Below are 22,252 nucleotides of genomic sequence, written 5' to 3'. Positions count from 1 at the left end.
TGCTTATTTATGCCAAATTGTATACAGTGGAGCTATGCCACTAAGAACAGGATTTGGACTGCACAAATTTCCTGAAAGAAGCTTATAGGTGGCAGGAAGTACATGATCACAGGATAATTACAAATGAAGAAAGCCACTTAGCCCATCTTAATTCATCTTTCTAGAGAGATCCTAATGGACTTCCATGGTGTAGCATCCAGTTGTTTCTTCAATTATTCCAAGGTTTTTGTCTCCATTACGCTAGAAGTTTATTCAACATGTTGATCATTCTTTGTGTGAAGAAGAATTTCCTGATGCCAGTACCAAAATAAATTTTTTACTAGTTTGAACCTGTTTCCTAAGTTGTACTCCCACAGTTTAATTTAAAGTAATATTCCAGGTTTACTTCCTCTATACCCTTAACAATCTAAGATCACCTCTTTTCCAAGCTGAAAGCACAAGGCTTGCCTCACAATCAGACAGCAAATACTGGTCATCAGCCTTGTGGCTCTTCTCTGCGCTGCCTCCAGCCCTTTGATCTCGCTCTTGTTTCTTGGGAACCAGAACCGGATGTAGCATTCAAGGTGCGGTCTGACCAGAGCACTATATGGTTCATCATTACCTCCTCTGACTTGTATTCTACTATTCTGGCTATGTAGTTCAATGTTGTTGATTGCTGCTGCAAATTGATGGGGCATATTTAATGTTGAGTCTGCTAAGACTCCTAGGTGTCTTTCAACTTCATCCGTAGCATTTCAACACCATTCATGGAATATCCATGTTGTCTTTTTTTCTTCCTATGTGTATCATTTTATACTTGTCTGCATTAAATTATTTCCCATTGTTTTGCCCACTTGCACCTTTTGTTCAATTCATTTTGTAATTTTTGAGTTGGCTCCTCCACTTCCACTGGCCCATCTAGTTTGTCTCATCTGTAAATTTGACTGCTTTGAGTGTATGAATCCAGGTCATTGATGTTAACAACCCAGCAATCTAGGGTGGATTCGCCTCCAGCTGCCAGAGGTGCAAGAACGGTGCCCTAATCCACTCTGCCATTCAGTCCCATATCAGTACTTGCTTTTATAAAAAAAAAAATTGAATTGTATCAAAGAATTGTGATATATTTGACTGATTTTGTGTGCATGTTTTGGAATATTTAATAAGCACTGTGGACTTTTTTTTAGGCAGCTTGACAGGTGTTGCTGGGCCCTATATCACAGAAATCAGAGAAACCCCACAGTGCAGATAGAGGCCATTTCGGCCCATCGAGCCTGCACCGACACATATCCCACCCGATCCCCGTAACCCCTACACCAACACATATCCCACCCTATCCCCGTAACCCCACGTATTTAATCCCCCTAACACTAAGGGTCAATTTTATCATAGCCAATCAACCTAACCCGCACATCTTTGGACTGTGGGAGGAAACCGGAGCACCCGGAGAAAACCCACGCAAACACGGGGAGAATGTCTGTGTGGAGTTTGCACAGTCACCCGAGGCCGGATTCGAACCCGGGTCCCTGGCGCTGTGAGGCAACAGTGCTAACCACTATGCCACCGTGCCATCGAAGGAGCTGAATTAATATTCATAGTTCGAATGACAAGATTGTTGAAGCACCTTGGATTAACAATTGAAGTTCACTCCGCTTCCCTTGTCCGCCACAGCAACTTCTTGGAGTTAACTCCTTGAGTGATAGCAGCAGTGCTCCATGTTAAAATATTTTTTAAAAAGCTGAGGTGGAAAGGCTATTAGCCATATTTTGTAAAAGTTTGATTTTTCTTTTTAAGAGGTACCAATGGACAAGATTTCATCCATATAATAGCTTTTTTGGATGACCAGTGATATTGCAAACTAAACGGCCCAAAAATGATGGTCGGTGGCGTAGCTACGGCGTACACCGCCGACCTACGAAAAGAACACGAACTTGGCTTGTGCGAGGCCCAGAACGGAGACTTCCTCTTCGGCGCTGCAGAGTGTGCGTAGCGTATGACATCAGTGAGCTCAGGAGCGCAGCATACAGCCTATGTGTAAGGGAACACATGCCCACAAAATCTGTCAAAACTAAGCCATGCCCACAGAAACTTCTTTCAGTCTCTTCCATTGAAATTACATTTTGAAAACTTCTAAAAACTTTTAATTAAACTGGTACTTGGACATATTTCATATCAGCATTTTGTTTTTTTTTTCATCCAAACTCTCAATTTATTAGTCTCTATGTATACAACTTCCTGTTTTGATACTCAGTAAAGGCCTGACAATGCTTTATATCTCCTACAAGTAATGTTGTTGAACTTCAGAAAGCGATTCCCAGCCATATATTCAATGGTAATTTTCAGGATTAAAATATATTCTTTAGACTGGTACAGTAATAGAGAAATCTATTTTCTTTGTTGTAGATGTATTCTATTGTTTACGTTCATTTTTTGAGTTGAAAGGATAGAATTGGTCTCTGAAAACTGATAATTGTTCACTTTATTTAACTTTCTTATTCAACTTCCCAAGTAATTATAATGAAGACTTTCGATCTGCCTGGCCTTCTGTGTTTCTAAAGGATATTTTTTCATGCACAATCAATTTAATTTTCAGAATTTAACAAAGTAAAATAGAGCATGCTAAATAGTGTGTTCACATGAAACTTGCAAAATTAAATGATTAAAATCTTTAACTACTGTTTGTATGATTTGGATGTGTGCTCTCCATTTAACGATACAGAACTAAAGTACACATTGTTGAAACAACTAAGTTATCTGTGAAATCTTGAATTGATTTCTTCTTCAAAGTCTGCAAAGTCGAGCGTTGAGCCGCACTGCGCTGTGAGAAGAGTGTTTTGAATTTAGGAGATGGTTTTTATTCAGGCTATTTAAATATTTACTTGTGTGCTTGTGTACATCTCTCTCTCATACACATAAAAAGCACCAATTTATATTGAACATCGAGCTAGAAAAATTGAAACCTTTTTATTCTAGTTTGCCATGTTTCCTGGTTTTGAAGACTGGGTGACAGTACTGTACTGTGTCACACTATATATGCTTTAAATTGAAAGGCACGGCCATTTGAACCTTAATCGACCAACCAAAAAAAGTTTCCTCCACCAAAATGTACACTTGGATCTTTTAAGATGTGAAACAGGCTCCTGTGTCTGCTTTCACTAACTGTAAATTTTTTGAATGTAATTGGGCAAAAGCCCAACTCTGCGCCAGCAATTGCGATTTCCAAGGCTGTGCGGATGATCTGTCAAGGCGTACCTTGACCGATCGCAAGTTCGGGATTTAGCGCCAGCGTGTGCGGAAATCCTGGACTTGCGATATATTTCAAAGGCAGTATGACAGCATACTCTCCGAGTACGCCGTCATACCCACCGCAAAATCCGAGCCAATATATTTAAAATCTACATTCCTTTTATATTTTACTTGAATTTCCAAACTTGTCAGTGACCTTTCTTTAAAGTTGCTTTAGCAGTTTGCATTTAACTTTTTTAAGGCTATTTTAGATCTAGTATTGTGCAATGAGAAAGGGTTAATTAATAACCTTGTAGTGAAAGGGACCTTTAGGGAAGAGTGACCATAATATGATAGAATTTTATATTGAGTTTGAAAGTGATTTAGCTAAATCTGAAACTAGGGTCTTAAATCTAAACAAAGCAAACTACTGAGGGGCGAATTAGCTAAGGGTAGATTGGGAAACTACATTAAAAGGTATGATGGTGGACAAGCAATGGCTAGCATTTAAAGAATTAATACATAAAGGAATATATATTTGTTGTAAATTAAGGCACAAAAGCCCCACAGGGAAAGCGGTTCAACTGTGGTCAACGAGAAGTTAAAGATAATATTAGATCAAAGGAAGAGGCTTATAATGTTGCCAAAATGAGTAGTAAGCCTGAGGATTGGGGGGATTTTAGAATTCAGCAAAGGAGGACCAAGAAGTTGATAAAGAAAGGAAAAATAGAATATGGGAGTGAACTAGTGAGAGACATAAAAACAGACTGTAAAAGCTTCTATAGGTATGAAAATGGAAAAGATTCGTGAAAGTAAATGTGAGTCCCTTACAGGCTGAGACAGGAGAAATTATAATGGGGAATAAGGAAATGGCAGAGAGATTAAACAAATATACAAAAAACTTCCAGGAAATAGCAGAGAACCAAGGGTCTATCGAGAATGAGAAACTGAAAGAAATTAGTATTAGTAAAAAAAAATAGTACTGGAGAAATTAATGGGACTGAAAGCCGATAAATCCCCTGGACCTAATGGCCTACATCCTAGGATTTTGAAAGAGGCGGCTATAGAGATAGCGGATGCATTGGTTGTCATTTTCCAAAATTCCATAGATTCTAGAACGATTCCCGCAGATTGGAAAGTAGGAAATGTAATATATCCAAGTTTGCTGCTGATACAAAGCTGGGTGGGAATGTAAGTTGTGAGGAGGATGCAAGGAGGCTTCAAGGGGATATAGACAAGCTAAGTGAGTGGGCAAGAACATGGCAAATGGAATATAATGTGGAGAAATGTGAAGTAATCCACTTTGGTAGGAAAAATAGAAAAGCAGAGTATTTTTTAAATGGTGAGCTATTGGGAAATGTTGGTGTTCAGAGGGACCTGGTGTCCTTGTACACGAATCACTGAAAGTTAACATGTTGGTACAGCAATCATTTAGGAAATCAAATGGTATGTTGGCCTTTATTACAAGAGGATTTGAATATAAGAGTAAAGACGTCTTACTGCAATTATATAGGGCTCTGGTGAGACCACACCTGGAGTATTGTGTACAGTTTTGGTCTCCTTACCTAAGGAAGGATATACTTGCCATAGAGGGAGTGTAATGAAGGTTCACCAGACTGATTCCTGGGATGGGGGGGATTGTCCTATGAGGAGAGATTGAGTAGACTAGGCCTATGTTCTCGAGTTTAGAAGAATGAGAGGTGATCTCATTGAAACATACAAAATTCTTACAGGGCTTGACAGGGTAGATGCAGGGGAGTCTAGAAGCAGGGGTCACAGTCTCAGAATAAGGGGTCGGCCATTTAGGACTGAGATGAGGAGAAATTTCTTCACTGAGAGGGTGGTGAATCTTTGGAATTCTCTACCCCAGAGGGCTGTGGAGGCTCAGTCGTTGAGTATATTCAAGACAGATCGATAGAATTTTGGCTATTAAGGGAATCAAGGGATGTGGGGATAGGGCGGGAAAGTGGAGATGAGGTAGATCAGCCATGATCTTATTGAATGGCCTGAGGGGCCGGATGGACGACTCCTGCTCCTATTTCTTATGTTCTTAAACCGCTTGGGCTGTTTATTTTCAGAAAATTAATTTTTCTAGAATGTTAAATTATTATTCTAGCACTTAATTTGTTTTGTGTCTTTGATTTTTCCATAGCCATCTTGGTACGTCCAGTCACTGCTTTTTCACTTGTGCCAAGAAGTAAACCGAGTTGGAGGTCATGCTGTTCCTAAGGTCACACTTCAGGAGTTGCTGAAGTCTTGTTTGGATGAGGTGCTTACTGGTTATGAAAAATTGTGTTCCACAAAACTGGATAAGGTGTGTATTTATTTTTTTTTTTTAAATTAGCAGGCTATTGTTGGTCCTCTAAATAATGCTGTAACTGCAAAATAACTACACTAAGTATTCAAACAAAGTCCTGAGTCATGGCATGCATTTCAAAAAAGTAACAATCGTGAGTCTCGTTGAACCCACCTATGCGTCGCTCTCTTTAATTCCTTTCTAGCCCATCCGTTTTTTTTATTCAGATCCATTGACCAGTTTGGTGTATACACGTATGAAGAATTGTGTCCTTCAGTTTGGTATTGGGGGATGAGCAAATCTACATTTATTGATTGGATAATGGCTGTAAAAGTGCTACACAGTGTCTTTAATTTCAATGGGATAGTGGAATTTATTTTGCATCTGTCACTTGTGTTGCCCAGGAAATTGCACATGCAGCCACAGTCATCCAAGACAGACCATGTTCACAATAACAGGCCTGGTGGTATCAACACCCCACTCCACCTCAACTTGTAATGTGTTTTATATTTGGTTAGTTGATGATGGCTTTAAATAAAACCAGTGTCATAGACATTGTTTTCATAAAGCAAAAATGAAATAATTCGAAGAACATAGAAATTAAGCAATCTGTGCAATCCATTACTTATTGCCAGTCTGATTTTAATTTCAAAGGTTTATGTACATGGTGTATATCAAGTCTTGGAAGTGTTACTAATTTACTATGTAGTTGGTGCATCCACCCAGACAATCAGTGTCTTTGCTGTGTCATTAAACTCAAAAGTAAGAGATTGTGATGAAGGCTGAAGCTTTTTAACCATTTTTCTATTGGCACAACTTGAGTTTGATGGGTAGTAATTTCCTCAGAGCTGCTCCTGTTTTGCCACCGTAACTTCATCAGCAGTGCGGCAGAAACCCTGTTTGTGTGTAAACGGGGTTTCCGCCACTCTCCCAGCCAAGTTACATTGGTGGAGCAGGAGCAGCTCCAAGACATTGTTGGTTTACTGCATCTAATGATTAAAATATGATATTTTTAATGCCTTAAAATGCCAATACTAAAACCAGCCTTCTAATCCTCAATTTTTATGATACGCAGTATGTATTCTCTGGCAGTAAATCTATGAATATCTTAAAGTTCCTACAGATGGCCTGTTTTATCCCCCTATCCCTGTGTCTGGTCCACTGCAGGTCTCTATAAAGCATGGATCATGTTCAAAAGTGTGCTAAAGACATCTGGTGGTGGTTATTCGATATTGCAACAAAGTTTTGACCTTTGATCCTCCAGACCAATGTTCCTGCTAATTCTTTTTTTGGTGCGCGGGCCATTCAAATTCCCGCACATGTGCGGTTTTTCCATTTAAAAGCTGCTGAGCGGCCTGCATGGGACCTCCAGACCGCCACGCAGTTTAACGCGAACATTGCTCCAGACCTATTGCTGTGAAAATAAGTAACCAGAGCTGCGATCGCACAGAAGTTGGAGATGACTCGTTTTGACGTGCAGTGGAAACAGTTAATTTGCAAAAATGGTCTACAGTTCTTCAAACACGAGAAAAACTTTTATCATTCATCACCCAAGCATGAAAAGTGTCAAATGAAATTCTCTCATTGAAATGTGAAAGCAGATTAAAGAAGCAAATCATTTAACTCTTTTAAATCTTTCAGTATTTTAGGAGGCAGCAGCAATTTGGTACCCTCCCCCACATCACTTGTCTCAAATAGTTGCTTTGACTTTCCATCTGTTTCTGCATTCAAGAAAATGACTTGTGTAAATACAACAGACTTTTGAAACATTTTCTTTGCAACCCTGAATAATCCCTCTTTATTTGATTTGCAGTCAGATGAATGCCATTCAAAAATTGCTAGTTCCTGATCGCACTGAGAGTCCACTGACAGATCCTGCTTACATTGGCAGCACCTCCCTCACACTCTCCAATTATAATCTGATCTCCGAGTATTTGGAAGATGTTGAAGTCCACAATGTGTTTTGCATGAGCCACCAGCAACATTGGCGAGTCATGGTCCTGGAGAGAACTTGTGGCTTTGTTTGTTTTATTCTTTTATTAAAGTTTATTTTGTTTTATGCTTTACATCCTCATTGCCTCAAATTATTCCTCATTCAAGGGGGGGGTAGGCAGGCAACCAGCTGAACTACCTCTGGCAATATTACATTGTTAGAAGGATATAATCGTCTCTTGGTGACCTTCAGTTATAAATTCCCCATCTTATCGGGAATCACCGGAACTCTGCTACTTTTAATACAGGGTGTGATTATGGAGCTTTAAGATCTACAGTACTTCAGGATCAGAAGTCCTTCATTCAAAAACAGTTTCTTTCTGACTTAGAAACAACTTAAAAAGAGAGGTTACTGAATTAATTTCCTTGGAGCATAACTGCTAAATGTGGCACTAATTTGTTCTGTTTCAGGTTGATTCTGCATTCCCTTTAACCCAGAATAGAGCTCTGCAACTGCTTTTTGATCTTCGGTACCTTGGTTCAGTTTTAACAGCCAGAAATGAAGAGGTGAAAAGCAGCAGGATCCAGCTGGACCCGAGGTACTGATTTCCTTTAAATAGCAAAGTTATTTCACTTTTAAATTCTTATTTTATATATACTCCTGGTATTGGAGAGACAAATCGAGTCTCTATCAAGGTTGATATTCTTCTCTGTGTTTATTGAATCAGGGTTCAGAATGTGGCTGATACTTTGGAAAGCCATATTGATCCGTTTGATTTGGATGTTTTTACCCCACACCTTAACAACAATCTGAACAAACTTTCTCAAAGGACATCTGTAAGTACAGTCGCCAGATTCAAAACAAATTTGTCTCTGCTTTCTCAAGATGCAACCTTGGCTGAGTTATTGGGCCAATAAGAAATAGGAGCAGGAGTCGGCCATTTGGCCCCTCGAGCCTGCTCCGCCATTCAATAAGATCATGGCTGATCATCTACTTCAACTCCACTATCCCCATATCCCTTGATTCCATTAATATCCAAAAATCTATCGACCTCTGCCTTGAATATACTCTTAACGACTGAGCCTCCACAGCCCTCGGGCAGAGAATTCCAAAGATTCACCACCCTGAGTGAAGAAATTTCTCTTCATCGCAGTCCTAAATGGCTGACCCCTTATTCTGAGACTGTGACCTGGTTCTACACTCCCCAGCCAGGGGAAACATCCTCCCTGCATCTACCTTGTCAAGCCCTGTAAGAATTTTGTATGTTTCAATTAGATCACCTTTCATTCTTCTAAACTCCAGAGATCATAGGCCTAGTCTATCTCTCCTCATAGGACAACCTCCCCATCCCAGGAATCAGTCTGGTGAACCTTCGTTGCACTCCCTCTATGGCAAGTATATCCTTCTTTCGGTAAGGAGACCAAAACTGTACACAATACACCAGGTGTGGTCTCACCAGGGCCCTATATAATTGCAGTAAGACGTCTTTACTCTTATACTCAAATCCTCTTGTAATAAAGGCCAACATACCATTTGCTTTCCTAATTGCTTGCTGTACCTGCATGTTAACTTTCAGTGATTCTTGTACAAGGATACCCAGGTCCCTCTGAACACCAACATTTCCCAATCTCCATTTAAAAAATACTCTGCTTTTCTATTTTTCCTACTAAAATGGATAACTTCACATTTCTCCACATTATGCCATATTCTTGCCCACTCACTTAGCTTGTCTATATCCCCTTGAAGCCTCTCTGCATCCTCCTCACAATTTACATTCTCACCCAGGTTTGTATCATCAGCAAACTTGGATATACAGGTTGAGTGTCTAAAATCCGGCAACCTCTGGACCGAGCCCGAGCAAATTTTCATGTGTTTCCGGACTTCGGAACGTGTTTCTGATGTCCGAAGTCCGGAAATATCGCAACCTGGGCTCGGGCGTTTCCGGACTTCGGACATCAGAAAGACGTTCAGCGTCCGGAAATGCCTGGGCCGCTCTGCGTAGCGCTGATGCGTTTCTCCACCCCTCCCCTTCTGTTAAAGGGGAGGGACGCTGCGAGCTCTGCAGAGCATCCGATGGCCCACACTAGGCCACCAGGGCGGCGTGGTGCTGTGGCCGCAGCCTGGCGGAAACACTTGGTGGAGCTGTGCAGATTAAGGAGGATAACACACAACACTCAAGTTTTATTGTATCACTCACATTTTTCATAGGATTTTTCAAAAAAAGATAACAAAAGTTAATGGCTTTTTGAAGTACAGGTTCAGCGTCCAAAATCCGAAGTTCTGGATTCCAGACGACCCTGCCACCAATCGTCCAGATTCCGGAACTCTGGATTTTGGATGCTCAACCTGTATTGCATTTGGTTCCCTCATCCAAATCATTGATATAGATTGTGAATAGCTGAGGCCCAAGCTCTGATCCTTGCGGTACCCCACTAGTTACAGCCTGCCAACCCGAAAATGACCCGTTTATTCCTACTCTTTTTTTTGTCCGTTAACCAATCCTCAATCCATGCTAGTGTATTACCCCCAATCCCATGAGCCCCAATTTTGTTTAATAACCTCTTGTGTGGCATCTTATCGAATGCCTTCTGAAAATCCAAATACACCAAATCCACTGGTTCCCCCTTATCTGTTCTGCTAGTTGCAACCTGAAAATCTCTTAAGATTCGTCAAACACAATTTCCCTTTCATAAATCCGTGTTGACTCTGTCCAATCCTATTATTATTTTCTAAGTGCCCTATTACCACGTCCTTAATAATAGATTCTAGCATTTTCCCTACTACTGATGTCAGGCGAACTGGTCTAGTTCCCGTTTTCTCTCTCCCTCCTTTCTTAAATAGTGGGGTTACATTTGCTGCCTTCCAATCTGCAGGAACAGTACTAAGTGAAACTGAATTGTTTAGCTGATGGGTGAAACAGGAAGCTGGTGGATTATTACCATAGTTTGCACTTGGCTGGCCGCAGAGTGACAGCGGTGTCTGTATTGATATCTAAGGTTGCATGCTTTCATGCTTCCCTTCTGAGATGCAGTATAGATAAAGTAGAAAAAAAAAACATATTTTACTAGAAAATGTGTATACTTTCCATTATAAGTGGGGAAAAAATGATGTCTAATTGCTTATTTATCTCTTTACAAGCTTTGCAGTATATTTAGCATTGCCTGAGTTAAATATTGCAAATACAATTATTATTTATAACCTACCATTATTTAAAGGAGTATATTCTCTGAGGAACACTCATAGAACATCCTGTTTGTAAGCCTTTGTGTACTGGCAGGTACTCATATAAAATGGGCACATTGACTGCTGTCCCCTTATGCTAACCAGTTTTGATGTACCGTGACACTGAAGCAAATCCTTAATGATACTGTGATGAAGCAACTCCAGATGTCAGAATTAGCCTCATTGCTGTACTGCTAACCATACTATATTTAAAAAAAAAAAAATCTAAAACACAGCTGTATCCTGTCCTGTACCAAGTCCTGCTCTTGCATCACCCCTATTCTCACTCCCTATCCTTCAGTGCCTTAAATTTAGAGTGTTCATCTTTAAATCCCTAATTCCAAAAAATTTGCTTTTTCATTGGCTGAAATTGGGGTTAAAGACGTGTTTACCCACCCTTAAAAGCTCAGGCTCTTGTAACCACATCAATCTTTGAAATGTAAAACTTGCCAAAGCAAGGCCAGGCCTCTGATGAACAAATCTTAGCGGCCCGTAGAGTCTGACAGAAAAATGTTGTATTGATGTAGAAAATCGCACTGTAAAATACATATTTCTGTCCTTTAGGTGCTGTTTGGATTATTAACAGGCACAGAGAAACAATATACCAGCAGAAGTGCAACCTTTAATTCACAAGAACCTCATAACATCTTGCCACTGGCTTCTAGTCAGATCCGGTAAGTGAATCCTTATTGAATTTCTGCAGCAAGCTTGAAAGGGTTGTACTGCAGTAAGCTTACGCACATGTTTATGTGGTCTGAAAGGAATTGAAATACAGTCCAAACTTGATAATAGATACTATCAAACTGTTTTCTATCCAAATGGGGAGCAGATAAGACTTGCATAGCTCTCAATGCCAATATAATTTTGCTTGGACAGTAGGAATTTAACAATTGTGGAAACTAGAAGACCTCCATTCTAAAGAGTTGCTCATCAAATTTTGGTTGATAACGCTCCTGTGAAGCTTCTCAGGATGTTTCACTGTGTTAAAGGCGCTATATAAATGCAAATTGTTGTTGTTGTACTGATTTTAAGTTTGCTTGATTGGACACCACCCTCTATAATCTCATATTTTTAACTCTATGCTTTGTAACCTAGTAACACTTTCAGGCAGGCAGAAGATCTTCAGTCCATCCAGCCTACCTATCCACAGTATTTCCATTTCTAATAACCCTAAATCTCATTTGTTGATTAGAATCTGTCTGGCTCCTTCTTGAAACCCATTAATTAAGGTTGAAATACATCAGCCAACACCTTGATTCCACTTTAGCACCATGCCGGCATTGCTGTAGCTCGTTTATTGTACAGATTGAAATTCTAAGATCAAATCCTCCCAATGCACCTTAGTAAAGTATTCCTTTTTAAGTGGTCCAGTAGGATAGCAAAAGCAAAAAACTGCGGAAGCTGTAAATGTGAATTAAAAACAGAAAATGCTGGAAATACTCAGCCGGTCAGGCAGCATCTGTGGAGAGAGAAACCGAGTTAAAGTTTCAGGTCGTTGACCTTTTGACAGGGTAGCACTTGCTTTATAATATGTTTCTTGCATTAAAAGGCAGCAAAACTAACACTAACTCAGTAAAGTGAAAGGTCCATATTGTGGTCAGTTCATGTTTGGCTGAATAATGTTGCTAATATTCAAGTGCATGTAGACCACATGAGTTTTTGGCAACAACTTAGTTTCCAATGTGTGTTTTTGGTGAGAGGTTCTATCCCTGACGTGCCAGCTTACAAACTGGCCCTGGTAAAAATGAAGACGTGTGTGCAGCTGGCGCAAAGAAGCATATTTCAATTTCTGCTTTGACACAACACATTAGCAGGTCAGCAATTCAGCTAACTTACAGCATTTTAATACATTATTATGCAGCTAATTTGCTCACTTGTTCTGATCCATAATAGTTTGTCACTTGTGGTTAACGAAACCGTACACAACATTAGTATTGTGAATCTGTGTTCCAGATTTGGTCTATTGCCACTTAGTATGGCAAGTTCACGAAAGCCTAAATCATCTGTCCGGGGAAATGAAGTTAAGAATCGGGTCAGTATAATTACTTTGTTTTTTTAGTATTACTGTGATGTATAGATTTGGTTTAAAATTTTACTCTAGTACTATAAAAAGATAGTGTCTAAATCCTTAGCTTTTACAAATGTGTTTATTTACCTCATTGAAGTTTCTGTTTGTTTGCATTTAGTATATTAGCCTGTTTTTCCTCAACAATAGCAAGATGGTATTCTGACAAATTAGTGTTAGCTGTCATTCACGGTTACGAAGTGCTACTCAAACTGTGGTCTTTATAGTAGTGATGAATAAAATCTATTTGTACTGCTCTTTTATAATGTACACTGCCACATACAGATACTGATAATAATTAAATACAGGTAGACTATCCTTTATCCGAAAACCTCGGGACCAGCCGTGTTTTGGTTTTTGGAAAATTTTGGATTTCGGAAGGTGGGTCGGCGGGGGTCGGCTGGGGGGGTCGGCGGGGGTCCGCGCGGGGGGGGGGGGGTCGGCGGGGGTCCGCGCGGGGGGATCGGGGGGGTCCGCAGTCGTCGCTTGTCCGTCGCTGCTAGCCTGGAATGCAATGAAGTTCCGCATTTCCACCAACAGGTCGTCGTGCTCGGTCGGAACAGGGGCCGGCACCGCCGCGGGCTCAGAGCTCTCGTTGCTTTCGAGCCTTTGGAAGAGAGTCAGGTGGTTCCGCGGGGGGTCGTGCGCCACTCTGGTCATGTCGTGCGCACGACTTACGCTGACCGAAAAAACCTTCGGTTTTTAGAGGGTTTCAGTTTTCGGAAGTTCGGATAAAGGGTAGTCTACCTGTACATTGATATTCTGAACAAGTGGCAGACCTTTTTTCTGCAAATACCAAACACGGATTCAGTGGAGCAAGTGCATCATCTTGACAAAAACAACCCTTGGCTGTTCTCTTGTTCCAGTGACCAAGACAATGGATGATTTTGATTGTGTATGGGTGCCACCGGAAACTTTGGTTTATCTGGAGGTTAACTGTCCGGAATGCTCGAGCCACCGGCAAAAATCAGGAGCCGTTTCGTTAGTTTTTTTTTCTTTTCGTTGCTTTTTTTTCACCAGTCAGGCTCTGCAAGGTCTCGCTGAAGCTGTTGCTAAGCTACAGAGACGCTTGCAAGGTACGGCCGACTGTTCAAACCCTGTTGCTTAGCAACAGCTTCTATTGCCAGATACGGAGCTCAAAATCTCCGTATGCTTCAACATTAGCGCTGGTTTGTCCGGCAGTTTTGATGGGACGGCAACAGCTCGGTCCCGTCGGTGCCGGATAGCACAAAGTTTCCTGTATTTTATTTTTATTGTCAGTACTGCACTACATAGTCTTTCAAATATGACATTTAAGTAAAAAGGTTACATTTTTATTTGTAATGTGTGTGAGATTTAATTGAACTGCTTTCTGTAAATTCAGTTTCAGTTGACCCATTGAGCTGTCACAGCTACAACCTCTTGATGAAGCCTCGCTGGGTATTTCATGGTCCTGTGTGCAGTGTATTGGCTTTGCATTGCAGCTTGAGTAACCATATACAGTAGATAGTATTATGATCAGGTAACTGCCAATACCAGTGTATTAGTGGTAGTGTGAAGCTGCAATCATGCCTACTTACTCTGATAAAACCAAATCCTACTTTGAACCAGCACAATTCAAAGTTAAATAATGTGACACTCAATTAAATTGTCCTCTGAAAATAGGTAAGAAATCTCATCTCTTCCAAGTACCTAAAGAATAATATGAGCTTCACATTGGTTTTTAAGCTAAGAGCTTCCTATTTCCTTAGCAGACTGACATTGAGTTTTCAGCTAACACCATAATGAGAAATAAGCAGAAGGTTTAAAATGTCAGGATTACACACTTATTGATCCTAAACTGCTAAAACTTAAAACAATGTTAAATTTAAAAAAAATTGTGCTTGCCCTATCTTCTCTACCCCCATTCCGACGACTTTTTCACATTCTATATCTGTGCTTTTTCTATTTTCTAAATTTAACTTGTATTTTTCTACCCGATCTACCTTTTCTAGCCATTTGCTAATTGCAAAACCTTTTTAGTTACCATTTTTCTTCATCCTGCTTCCTGCCATGTACTTTGAGAGTAGCGACAGTACTGGGGACGGAAAGGTGATCCCAGCATCTCGTAATGTATAAAAATGGCACAAAACTGTTTTTTAAAAACTTTTTTTTTCAGTCCTTGGTTAGCAGTGCAAATTTTGTAACTAACCGAACCTGCATCAAAACAGAGGTTACTCCAAATGGGATAAAAAAAAAGTACAAATGTCTTGACAAAAGTAGTGTCGTGGATTTATACACGAGAGTTCAATTTATTATGATTTTAGTTGAGGTCCTTTGCCATGCAGTATGTACCTCAAAAAAAAAAATACCAGCAGTCTAAAGGTTAATAATGAAGATATTGAGAGTACTATAACCTTTAATAGTTACTTTTAAGATTCTTTTTTATTCTCTGGTAAATTGAAGTTGATATCGTGGAGGCTCGGATGCTCTGCTAAATTCAAATGCACTGGTTTTATAGTTACCCAATTGTAATAATTTACCTTTTTTTTTTTCCCCCTTGTTGCCCAGTTGATACTTTTTCTGTGGTTTGAGTGTGTACTGTTTTAGTGTGCATCATTTGAGCTCTCTAGCTGAAGCTGTGAATAATCACCTGGATGTGGTCAAGAGTGACTTGTGGTGATCGACTGATTACTCAGAGGTTTCAGAAGTTACTCTGGAAGCAGGCAGGCCAGGTGAAAGAGACAGTTTTTCTCTCTCACTTTGGCTACCACAGTTGAAGACGTAGCAATTTTAATACTTGGCTGCAGTTGAATGTGCCAAATCCTTTGAGGACTGAATTTTTAAGTAGCTTTCAAATTACACTTTTTTATCTGGCATCATATACAAAAATTATGTTCTACAAATAAATATCTAGTGCGGAGTGCTATGAAGTAAAATTAAACATGTGGAACCACAAAATTATTACTTTGTCATAGTATTGATGATTCAGCTGAGAATTGTAGACTAAAATGCTGTCCTAGTCCTCAGAGGATTAATAGTCTTTGTCTGTGATGCTCACTGCATACCACCTATAAATTGTTTGTATTCTAAATTCAATAACTTAATTTACTGCTATGGAAAATATGTTTGTACTGCCGTACCTTTTGGTTGTTCTTGTTTTTGAAGTGTTGCTGTTGGTTGCTATTTTGCCAATCAGCGTGTTTCATCAGTGTGCATGTGCGAAGTGCGTATTTTTATGAAATGCTACACAGATGTGTAATTCATTTTTAACACAAACAAAAATCCATGTTGACCTCATCCAGGGCCATTTTATTGAGGCATAATTAGTTATTGGTGTTGAAAGGAGTTTAACAAGTCCATGTGTTATGGGGGGCTTTTGAATAAGGGTTGTTCTAAATTCAGGTCTTCCCTTTCTCCTATTGATTTGTATGAGACGAGATTGATCATCTCTATCAGGAATTTCTTAATTAGTATATTGTACTAATGATGTGCGCAGGACAAATAGAATGTGTTGTAAATGTGAACTGTTGGCAAACAGCTCTAGTTGTACTCAAATGAATAATAGCTTTGACTACAAAATTACTACAAAAGCTTCATATTTGGTTCCAATGTATTTTTCCTGGGCAAGTTATCCATATGTTGCTGAAAATGTAATGTATTATAGCATTTGATTGTGTTGTCAAGTAGACTATATGTGTCATTGCTTTTTTAACTTGCTAGGAAGGAGAAGGTGTTGGGGGAAATTAATCTGAACTTGCTGAGTGACATTAATTCCAAACATAGAAAAGAGTTTGGCTCCAAAGATTAGCTATCCCCTGTTTAGTACCTTGAGCCAATGGAAATTTCAGTTGGAGCCAAAACTGGTCCCATAGATCTAGTTTGCTCTGTCAGGTGAACAGCTGTGTGACTGACCAGAACTAATCCAAACTTAATCGTACTTAATGTCATCTCCAGAAGCGGAGTGAAAGCCTTTATCATTTTGTCATAATTAATAGAAGGAACTGTCACAATAATAGCATCTATTTATCTTGTGTGATCTGTTTTACTCCAAAAATGATGATCCTGAATCATGACAAATCAGCTTGATTTCTGGTTTGCGCATTTTTATTAGTGAACTATGACGAGTAGATTACTTGATCTTCTAATTCACAGTGGCAAGTGTGTATAGAATAATGTGCTTTGAAACATATGATCCACCTGAACTCTAAAGAGGAATCTTTCTGAACCAATCTCGCAGTTTATGGATAGAGATGCTCAGGGCGGATTCAACCTTGTTTCTGTGGGGGCAGGAAGGGAGCACATTTGGGATGTTATTTTTCCCCCCCTCTTTGTTCTGGGAGGGGGCGCGGGGGTGGTTGTGAGTCCATGTATTTGCTGATTGAGCTAGTTGACCTGATGAGGAAGCCAAAATGTTCATCGTGAAGTTACAAATGTATAATTATTGCAAACCACACTGTTGGTTTAGCTGTGAATAATGAAAAAGCTTAATAATAGCTCTGTTGTTTCACTATTGCACTTGGAGTATTGAACAGTAAATGTACCCAGGATATGGTGTTTAAAACTTCTTTTGTCTTTTTTGGTATAGATGCTTCCCACATCCGTCACAGAAGATGCAAGTCTGAGGCCTGGCTCCTTATTTCATCAGCTGGCAGCTTTTCAGGAAGATGATGCATCATCATCCTCATCATCACCATCCCTCTTTAAACTAGGGTGGCTATCTAGTATGACAAAGTGATAATGCCAGCTTTTCAAAAAGAAAATACTGATGGATGCAAGCTGTGATGTAGATGAAAATGAATAAATACAATAGTATCACCAACTACCCTCTAATGTAAAAATGATATTGCTGTCTATAACTTACACAAATCTACTAATTATGTATTTTTAACCACGTGCAGCTGCTTTAATATAGCAATGATCATATCTGTTGCCATTATTAGGGTACATTTTTTTTCTATAAACATATCGGTATCATGTGGACTGCAGTATGTCAACTTGGACCTTTATTGAATTGAAATATAGATCAATTCCTAATGACATTGAATTAGTTAACCAGATTGGTAACATGAGCATGTCTCCAGGGTGCAGGGGCAGCATTCTAATGAATGGCTTCTTCAGCTGTTCACATGTGCGGCCATTCTCTCAACGTGCAGTTTTTGTCAGTACACATCCATCAAATCGCAAACTTCCATTCCATTAGCACTATGGGATATGTAGTCCTATTTTGATGATGAAGTCCCATACGATATCTTCCAATGTTTGCATCTGTGCCCTATTAAAGGAAGATGTAAATAAAACCGAGCTCGGGAAGATTTCCTGTTTCTTCTATCTGGCAAAATCATAAACTGGAGCATAATGTGTTTTGAGAGATCAGTCCAAACACAAAACAGATTACAAATCACAAAAAAATGGAATTCTCTCCCCAGAAAAATCGACACAAACGTTTTACTAGAGCTTGTGGAAATGAATAGTTGGATTATTGCTATATCATGTTTATACATTAGTGCTCGAAGCAGCGCTTGTAGCTCAGCAAGAGAAAAAGCACACTTTCTCATAACCTCCTAAATGAAGCTGCACTGCCAAATAATAGCGGCCAGTAACTTGCCCTAACTATGAAGTTTAACTGGAATTTCATAATCCAAGCTTGTAAATGGTTCAGCACTTGAGGTTCCAGTGCCTCTGTAATAGATGAGCACCACATGTTCAACTTGCATCCCCTGTTGAGGGCCTACTGTAGACTTTTATTTGAAACTGCCTGAAAAGTCATTTAATTTCATTGAACCCAAAGCTTTTTTCTGATTGCAGCATTATGGTTGGACATTGAATCCTGCCATATTTTGATACACAAGCTTTCTGCTAATCCGGATCTATTCCACTAATGTTAGTTTTAAATCATGTGACATTGTAGAGATTTCACACACATTTTGTGGTTGGCTAGTATTAAATATAGCTCAATATATGGTCAGGGCTAAATTATTTATTGGTATGTGTCCCCGACCTGGTATTGGGCAAACATATGTACTCGCAGCCAGGAACCCATATGATCTGAAACTTAATTTATTTTGTATCAGAATTGCAAGGTACTTTCTGGTAAAAGGGAATATGTTGGATAAATAAAAGGAACCTGCTGAGTGGCATTAACTCCAAACCTAGAAATGATAGCTGTTCTCTGTTTAGTTCCTTGAGCCAATAGATTTTCAGTTTGAACCAAGACTGGCACCAAAGCGTAGTTTGCCCTGTCAGGTGAACGGCTGTGTCATTGACTAGAACGAATTCAAACCTAATGGTACGTAAAGTGTCATCAGAAGCTGAAAGCCTTTGTCGTTTGTCATGGTCAATGAAAGGGATAGTCCCAAATAATATTGTCTTACTGAATTATAATCTGTTTTACTCCTAAAATGATCATAAATCATCTGACAGTGCTTCTTATTAAATGACAAAATCCATACTCTTTCACACTGATAAGTATGGGTGGGGTGGTGTTCTTTGAAACATGGGGGAATACAAATTTATCTCTGCCTGGTTTTGGGCCAAAGGCAGCAATGTGGCCATAATGCGCTGCCGAACCGGGAGGCCTGAGGCTGGCCTGAAATTCTAGTACATATTAAATTCGAAAGGTACTTAAACTGCACACTTAGCTACTTTATAAACTCTATTCATTATATAGTTCTTATTGCGACCTTGATTACATAAAATATATCAATTCTTACTGAGAACAAAACATCTTGGAAGTACTAGGCGTCTAAAAGAGCACAGTTTGCTCTGTCAGTGAAATTAAAAAAAAATCTCAGTAACAATGGAAAGAGTGAACAAGCAATGACTATCACTTTTGTAGTTTCCTTTGAAGCTCGTTCAGAAGATCAGTTTTCCCATTGTTCAACTGGAGAAAATTCTAGCGCATCAATAAATTGATGTCAGTTCGGCAGTGTGCCACTGCAGATGGTGAAAGAAAGGTAGTGCTGGTGTCATCAGCAAATATATGAAAACTGACCTTGATGTCTCCTAGGAACAGCACGTAAAGGAGTGGGGGGTGGGGGGGGGGACAAGGATGGAACATTGGGGTACTCTGGAGGTGAGCACAAGGAGAGATCATTCCTGGAAATGTGTTTGTTCCATTGGGAGAACTATAATGATCCAGTATGAGACACTTAAGGGTAACCTTGTAGTCACAGACACTTTGTCCAACCTACCTTTGGGGCTCAAGTTTCAGAGTCAGTTCCTCATCATTTACCTTGACTGGATTGACAAATTATGGTGATGAATGATACTCCTGCCCCAGTTTCACAGTTTTTATGATTGTCTACTCATGTATGATGTTGATTATATGTGCAAACCTCAGAGAATTTGAACTTGGAGAAACTTGCTGCTTTAACCTGATTTGCAGGACCAAGGCTTCAGCTCAAATGTTTCTTCATTATGATATATTTAATGTTTCCAAGTTTAAATCCTCCTACTACTCCAGGATCATCCTTGAGGATAAGCAAACTCATGGACTCCTCAAAGACCAACCACCTCCTCTCACTTCCTGCCCTCCTGCACCTTCCATCCTTGCCTCCAGTACCAAATGCAAGGAGCTTATGGACCTTTCTGTCTCAAAAATCAAGCTGACATCTCTTCCTCCTGCTTCATTCGCCCACCCTTAACCTCTCCTGTATTTGAGGTGTGATCCCTCCTCACCTGACCATTTCCTCTATCTGATTCATCTGCTTTCTCAACCCCCCCCCCCATACCACCCAAATCTGATACTCGACTATCCTTGCCTCAATGCTTGCTGACTTAAATGACTTCCTTTAGTCATGCACTGACATCCTCCACTGTTGAAACCAATATCACCACCTCCATCAAAAATCCTACTCTTGACCCTTGTGTACTTTCTGCCATCCCATATCTAACCTCCCTTACCCAGCTGTGTGTTCCCTTCCCAAAATTTACTCTGAAAATACCTACATCTGGTTTCTGCCTTGCCCACAGCACTGACTGCTTTAGTCAAAGTCAGCCTTGTGACCTTGTTATCCATCCTGATCCTGCTTGACCTCCATATTATTTGGCAGTGAGCTACTCCCTCCTCTATGGTTTCTCCTCTGTGGTGCACCCCCAGTTCTCCCCCCTGTCTGCCATCCAACTGAGCCCCCACCTATCCTATTCTCTCATCATTTCACTCCCTTCTCTTCAGCATACTCAACTCATTGATGAACCTTACCACCTGCTCCCTTGATCACCTCCTACACAGGCTTCTCACCTTCCAACTTCCATGTCCTCAGTCCCATGCTTGCCTACCTCTCCACTAGCAATTCCCCTCCTTTAGGCCCATTGTTATTACATCCTTCCTCAAGAAATCGACCCATAGCCGCTTCATTATCTCCAATTGCTGCCCTATCTCAACCTTCCCGTTCCAAATTCTTGAAGTGTATTGTCATCATGCAGTTATGTTTCCACGTGTATGCTGATGACGTCTAGCTTTGCCTCTCTGCTGTTGCTTCAATCTCCAACTGCCTAACTGATGATCAGATCTGAACGAGCCAAAATGTCCTCCAGCTTAATCTTGGCAAAACTGAAGCTATCCTCTTTGATTCCCACTGAAATCTCTTTGTTGCTGGCCATGACTCCATCACCTTCCTAGTTGGTAACTCAAGGTAATCTAAGAGGTGCAGAACCTTGGCATGCTGCTTGACCTTTAGTTCATTTTCTTACCTTGCATCTCTAATAATTAAGATCACTTTTTTGTCTTTGAAGGATTATCTGCCACCACTCCGTCTTCTGACAAATCCTTAGTCCCTGCTTACATCATCTTGAGGCTTGATTTCTTTAATACTCTCCTTGTATGCCTCCCTGCATCAGTACTCCATCAACTCAAACTATTACAGTCCATGTTCTCACCCACACTTTCCATCACCCATCTTCTCTAATCTCCACTGCTGCCTGTGCACCAGTGAGTTGATTTCAAAATCTTTGTCCTCGCATTCTAACCTCTCCATGTCCCTACTCCACCCTACTTCAATGATCCCTCCTGTCTTATGTGCCTCTAACACAAGGCTTCTTCTTATTCCCACTCCCCCCACTCTACCATTGGCGGCCCTCATTCAGCCAATATATTCTTGTCCTTTGGAACTATCTGCCTATTTACTATTTCCCTTGGCCTTGCCTCTTCTCTCTGCCTAAAACCTCCTCAAAATCTTTCACTTTAATCATTCCTCTGGTACCCTTTCCATTTAACTCCCCCCCTGCCTGTGTGGTGTCCACTGTTTCTGGTCCACCTAATGCTCAAATGCTCTGAAGCATCTTTCTTGTGGGGAGCAGTAAAATGCAAGTTGTTGCTCTGCGTTGAGCAATGCACATCAGAAGAAAACAGCAGAAAGTAAAAATACAGATGGTAATTGTAAGAATGTACGTTCGTTACAAGCAGAAAGTCTTTTTTAAAAGAACCTTCTCTAACTGTTCCACCAGGTGTCATCCCAATTCGAACTGCATTGCCTTACATTTGTCTTTGTAAAATTCATGTTCCCCTATGGAAATGCAAAATGTCTCCCTCTTGTGTTGTTCTGAGGATAGTGCATGTTTTTTCCAGGTTAACGCC

The 22,252-nt window shown here is 40.1% G+C and overlaps 1 protein-coding gene across 3 annotated transcripts in view; it reads left to right on the top strand.

Annotated features, from left to right (window-relative positions):
- The window catches only part of cog1 (component of oligomeric golgi complex 1), a 38,435-nt gene extending 20,937 nt beyond the window's left edge, over positions 1 to 17,498 (top strand). Inside the window, exons 9-15 of one of the 3 annotated variants that reach the window (XM_085963753.1) lie at positions 5,354 to 5,515; positions 7,901 to 8,028; positions 8,158 to 8,266; positions 11,217 to 11,326; positions 12,606 to 12,684; positions 14,081 to 14,136; positions 17,264 to 17,353. In XM_085963753.1, the coding sequence (XP_085819879.1) occupies positions 5,354 to 5,515; positions 7,901 to 8,028; positions 8,158 to 8,266; positions 11,217 to 11,326; positions 12,606 to 12,684; positions 14,081 to 14,098 (606 nt within the window). In that variant the 3' untranslated portion in view covers positions 14,099 to 14,136; positions 17,264 to 17,353. Of the gene's footprint in view, positions 1 to 5,353; positions 5,516 to 7,900; positions 8,029 to 8,157; positions 8,267 to 11,216; positions 11,327 to 12,605; positions 12,685 to 14,080; positions 14,147 to 17,263 lie in introns of all 3 variants that reach the window. The other 2 variants (XM_085963754.1, XM_085963755.1) reach the window with 2 other exon arrangements.
- Positions 17,499 to 22,252: the final 4,754 nt, after the last annotated feature.

This window comes from Somniosus microcephalus, chromosome 21, assembly GCF_052327205.1.
Source record: "Somniosus microcephalus isolate GS21.2 chromosome 21, FLI_Smic_1.0, whole genome shotgun sequence".
Lineage (NCBI taxonomy): Eukaryota > Metazoa > Chordata > Chondrichthyes > Squaliformes > Somniosidae > Somniosus > Somniosus microcephalus.
This window is presented reverse-complemented; position numbering and strand designations above follow the sequence as displayed.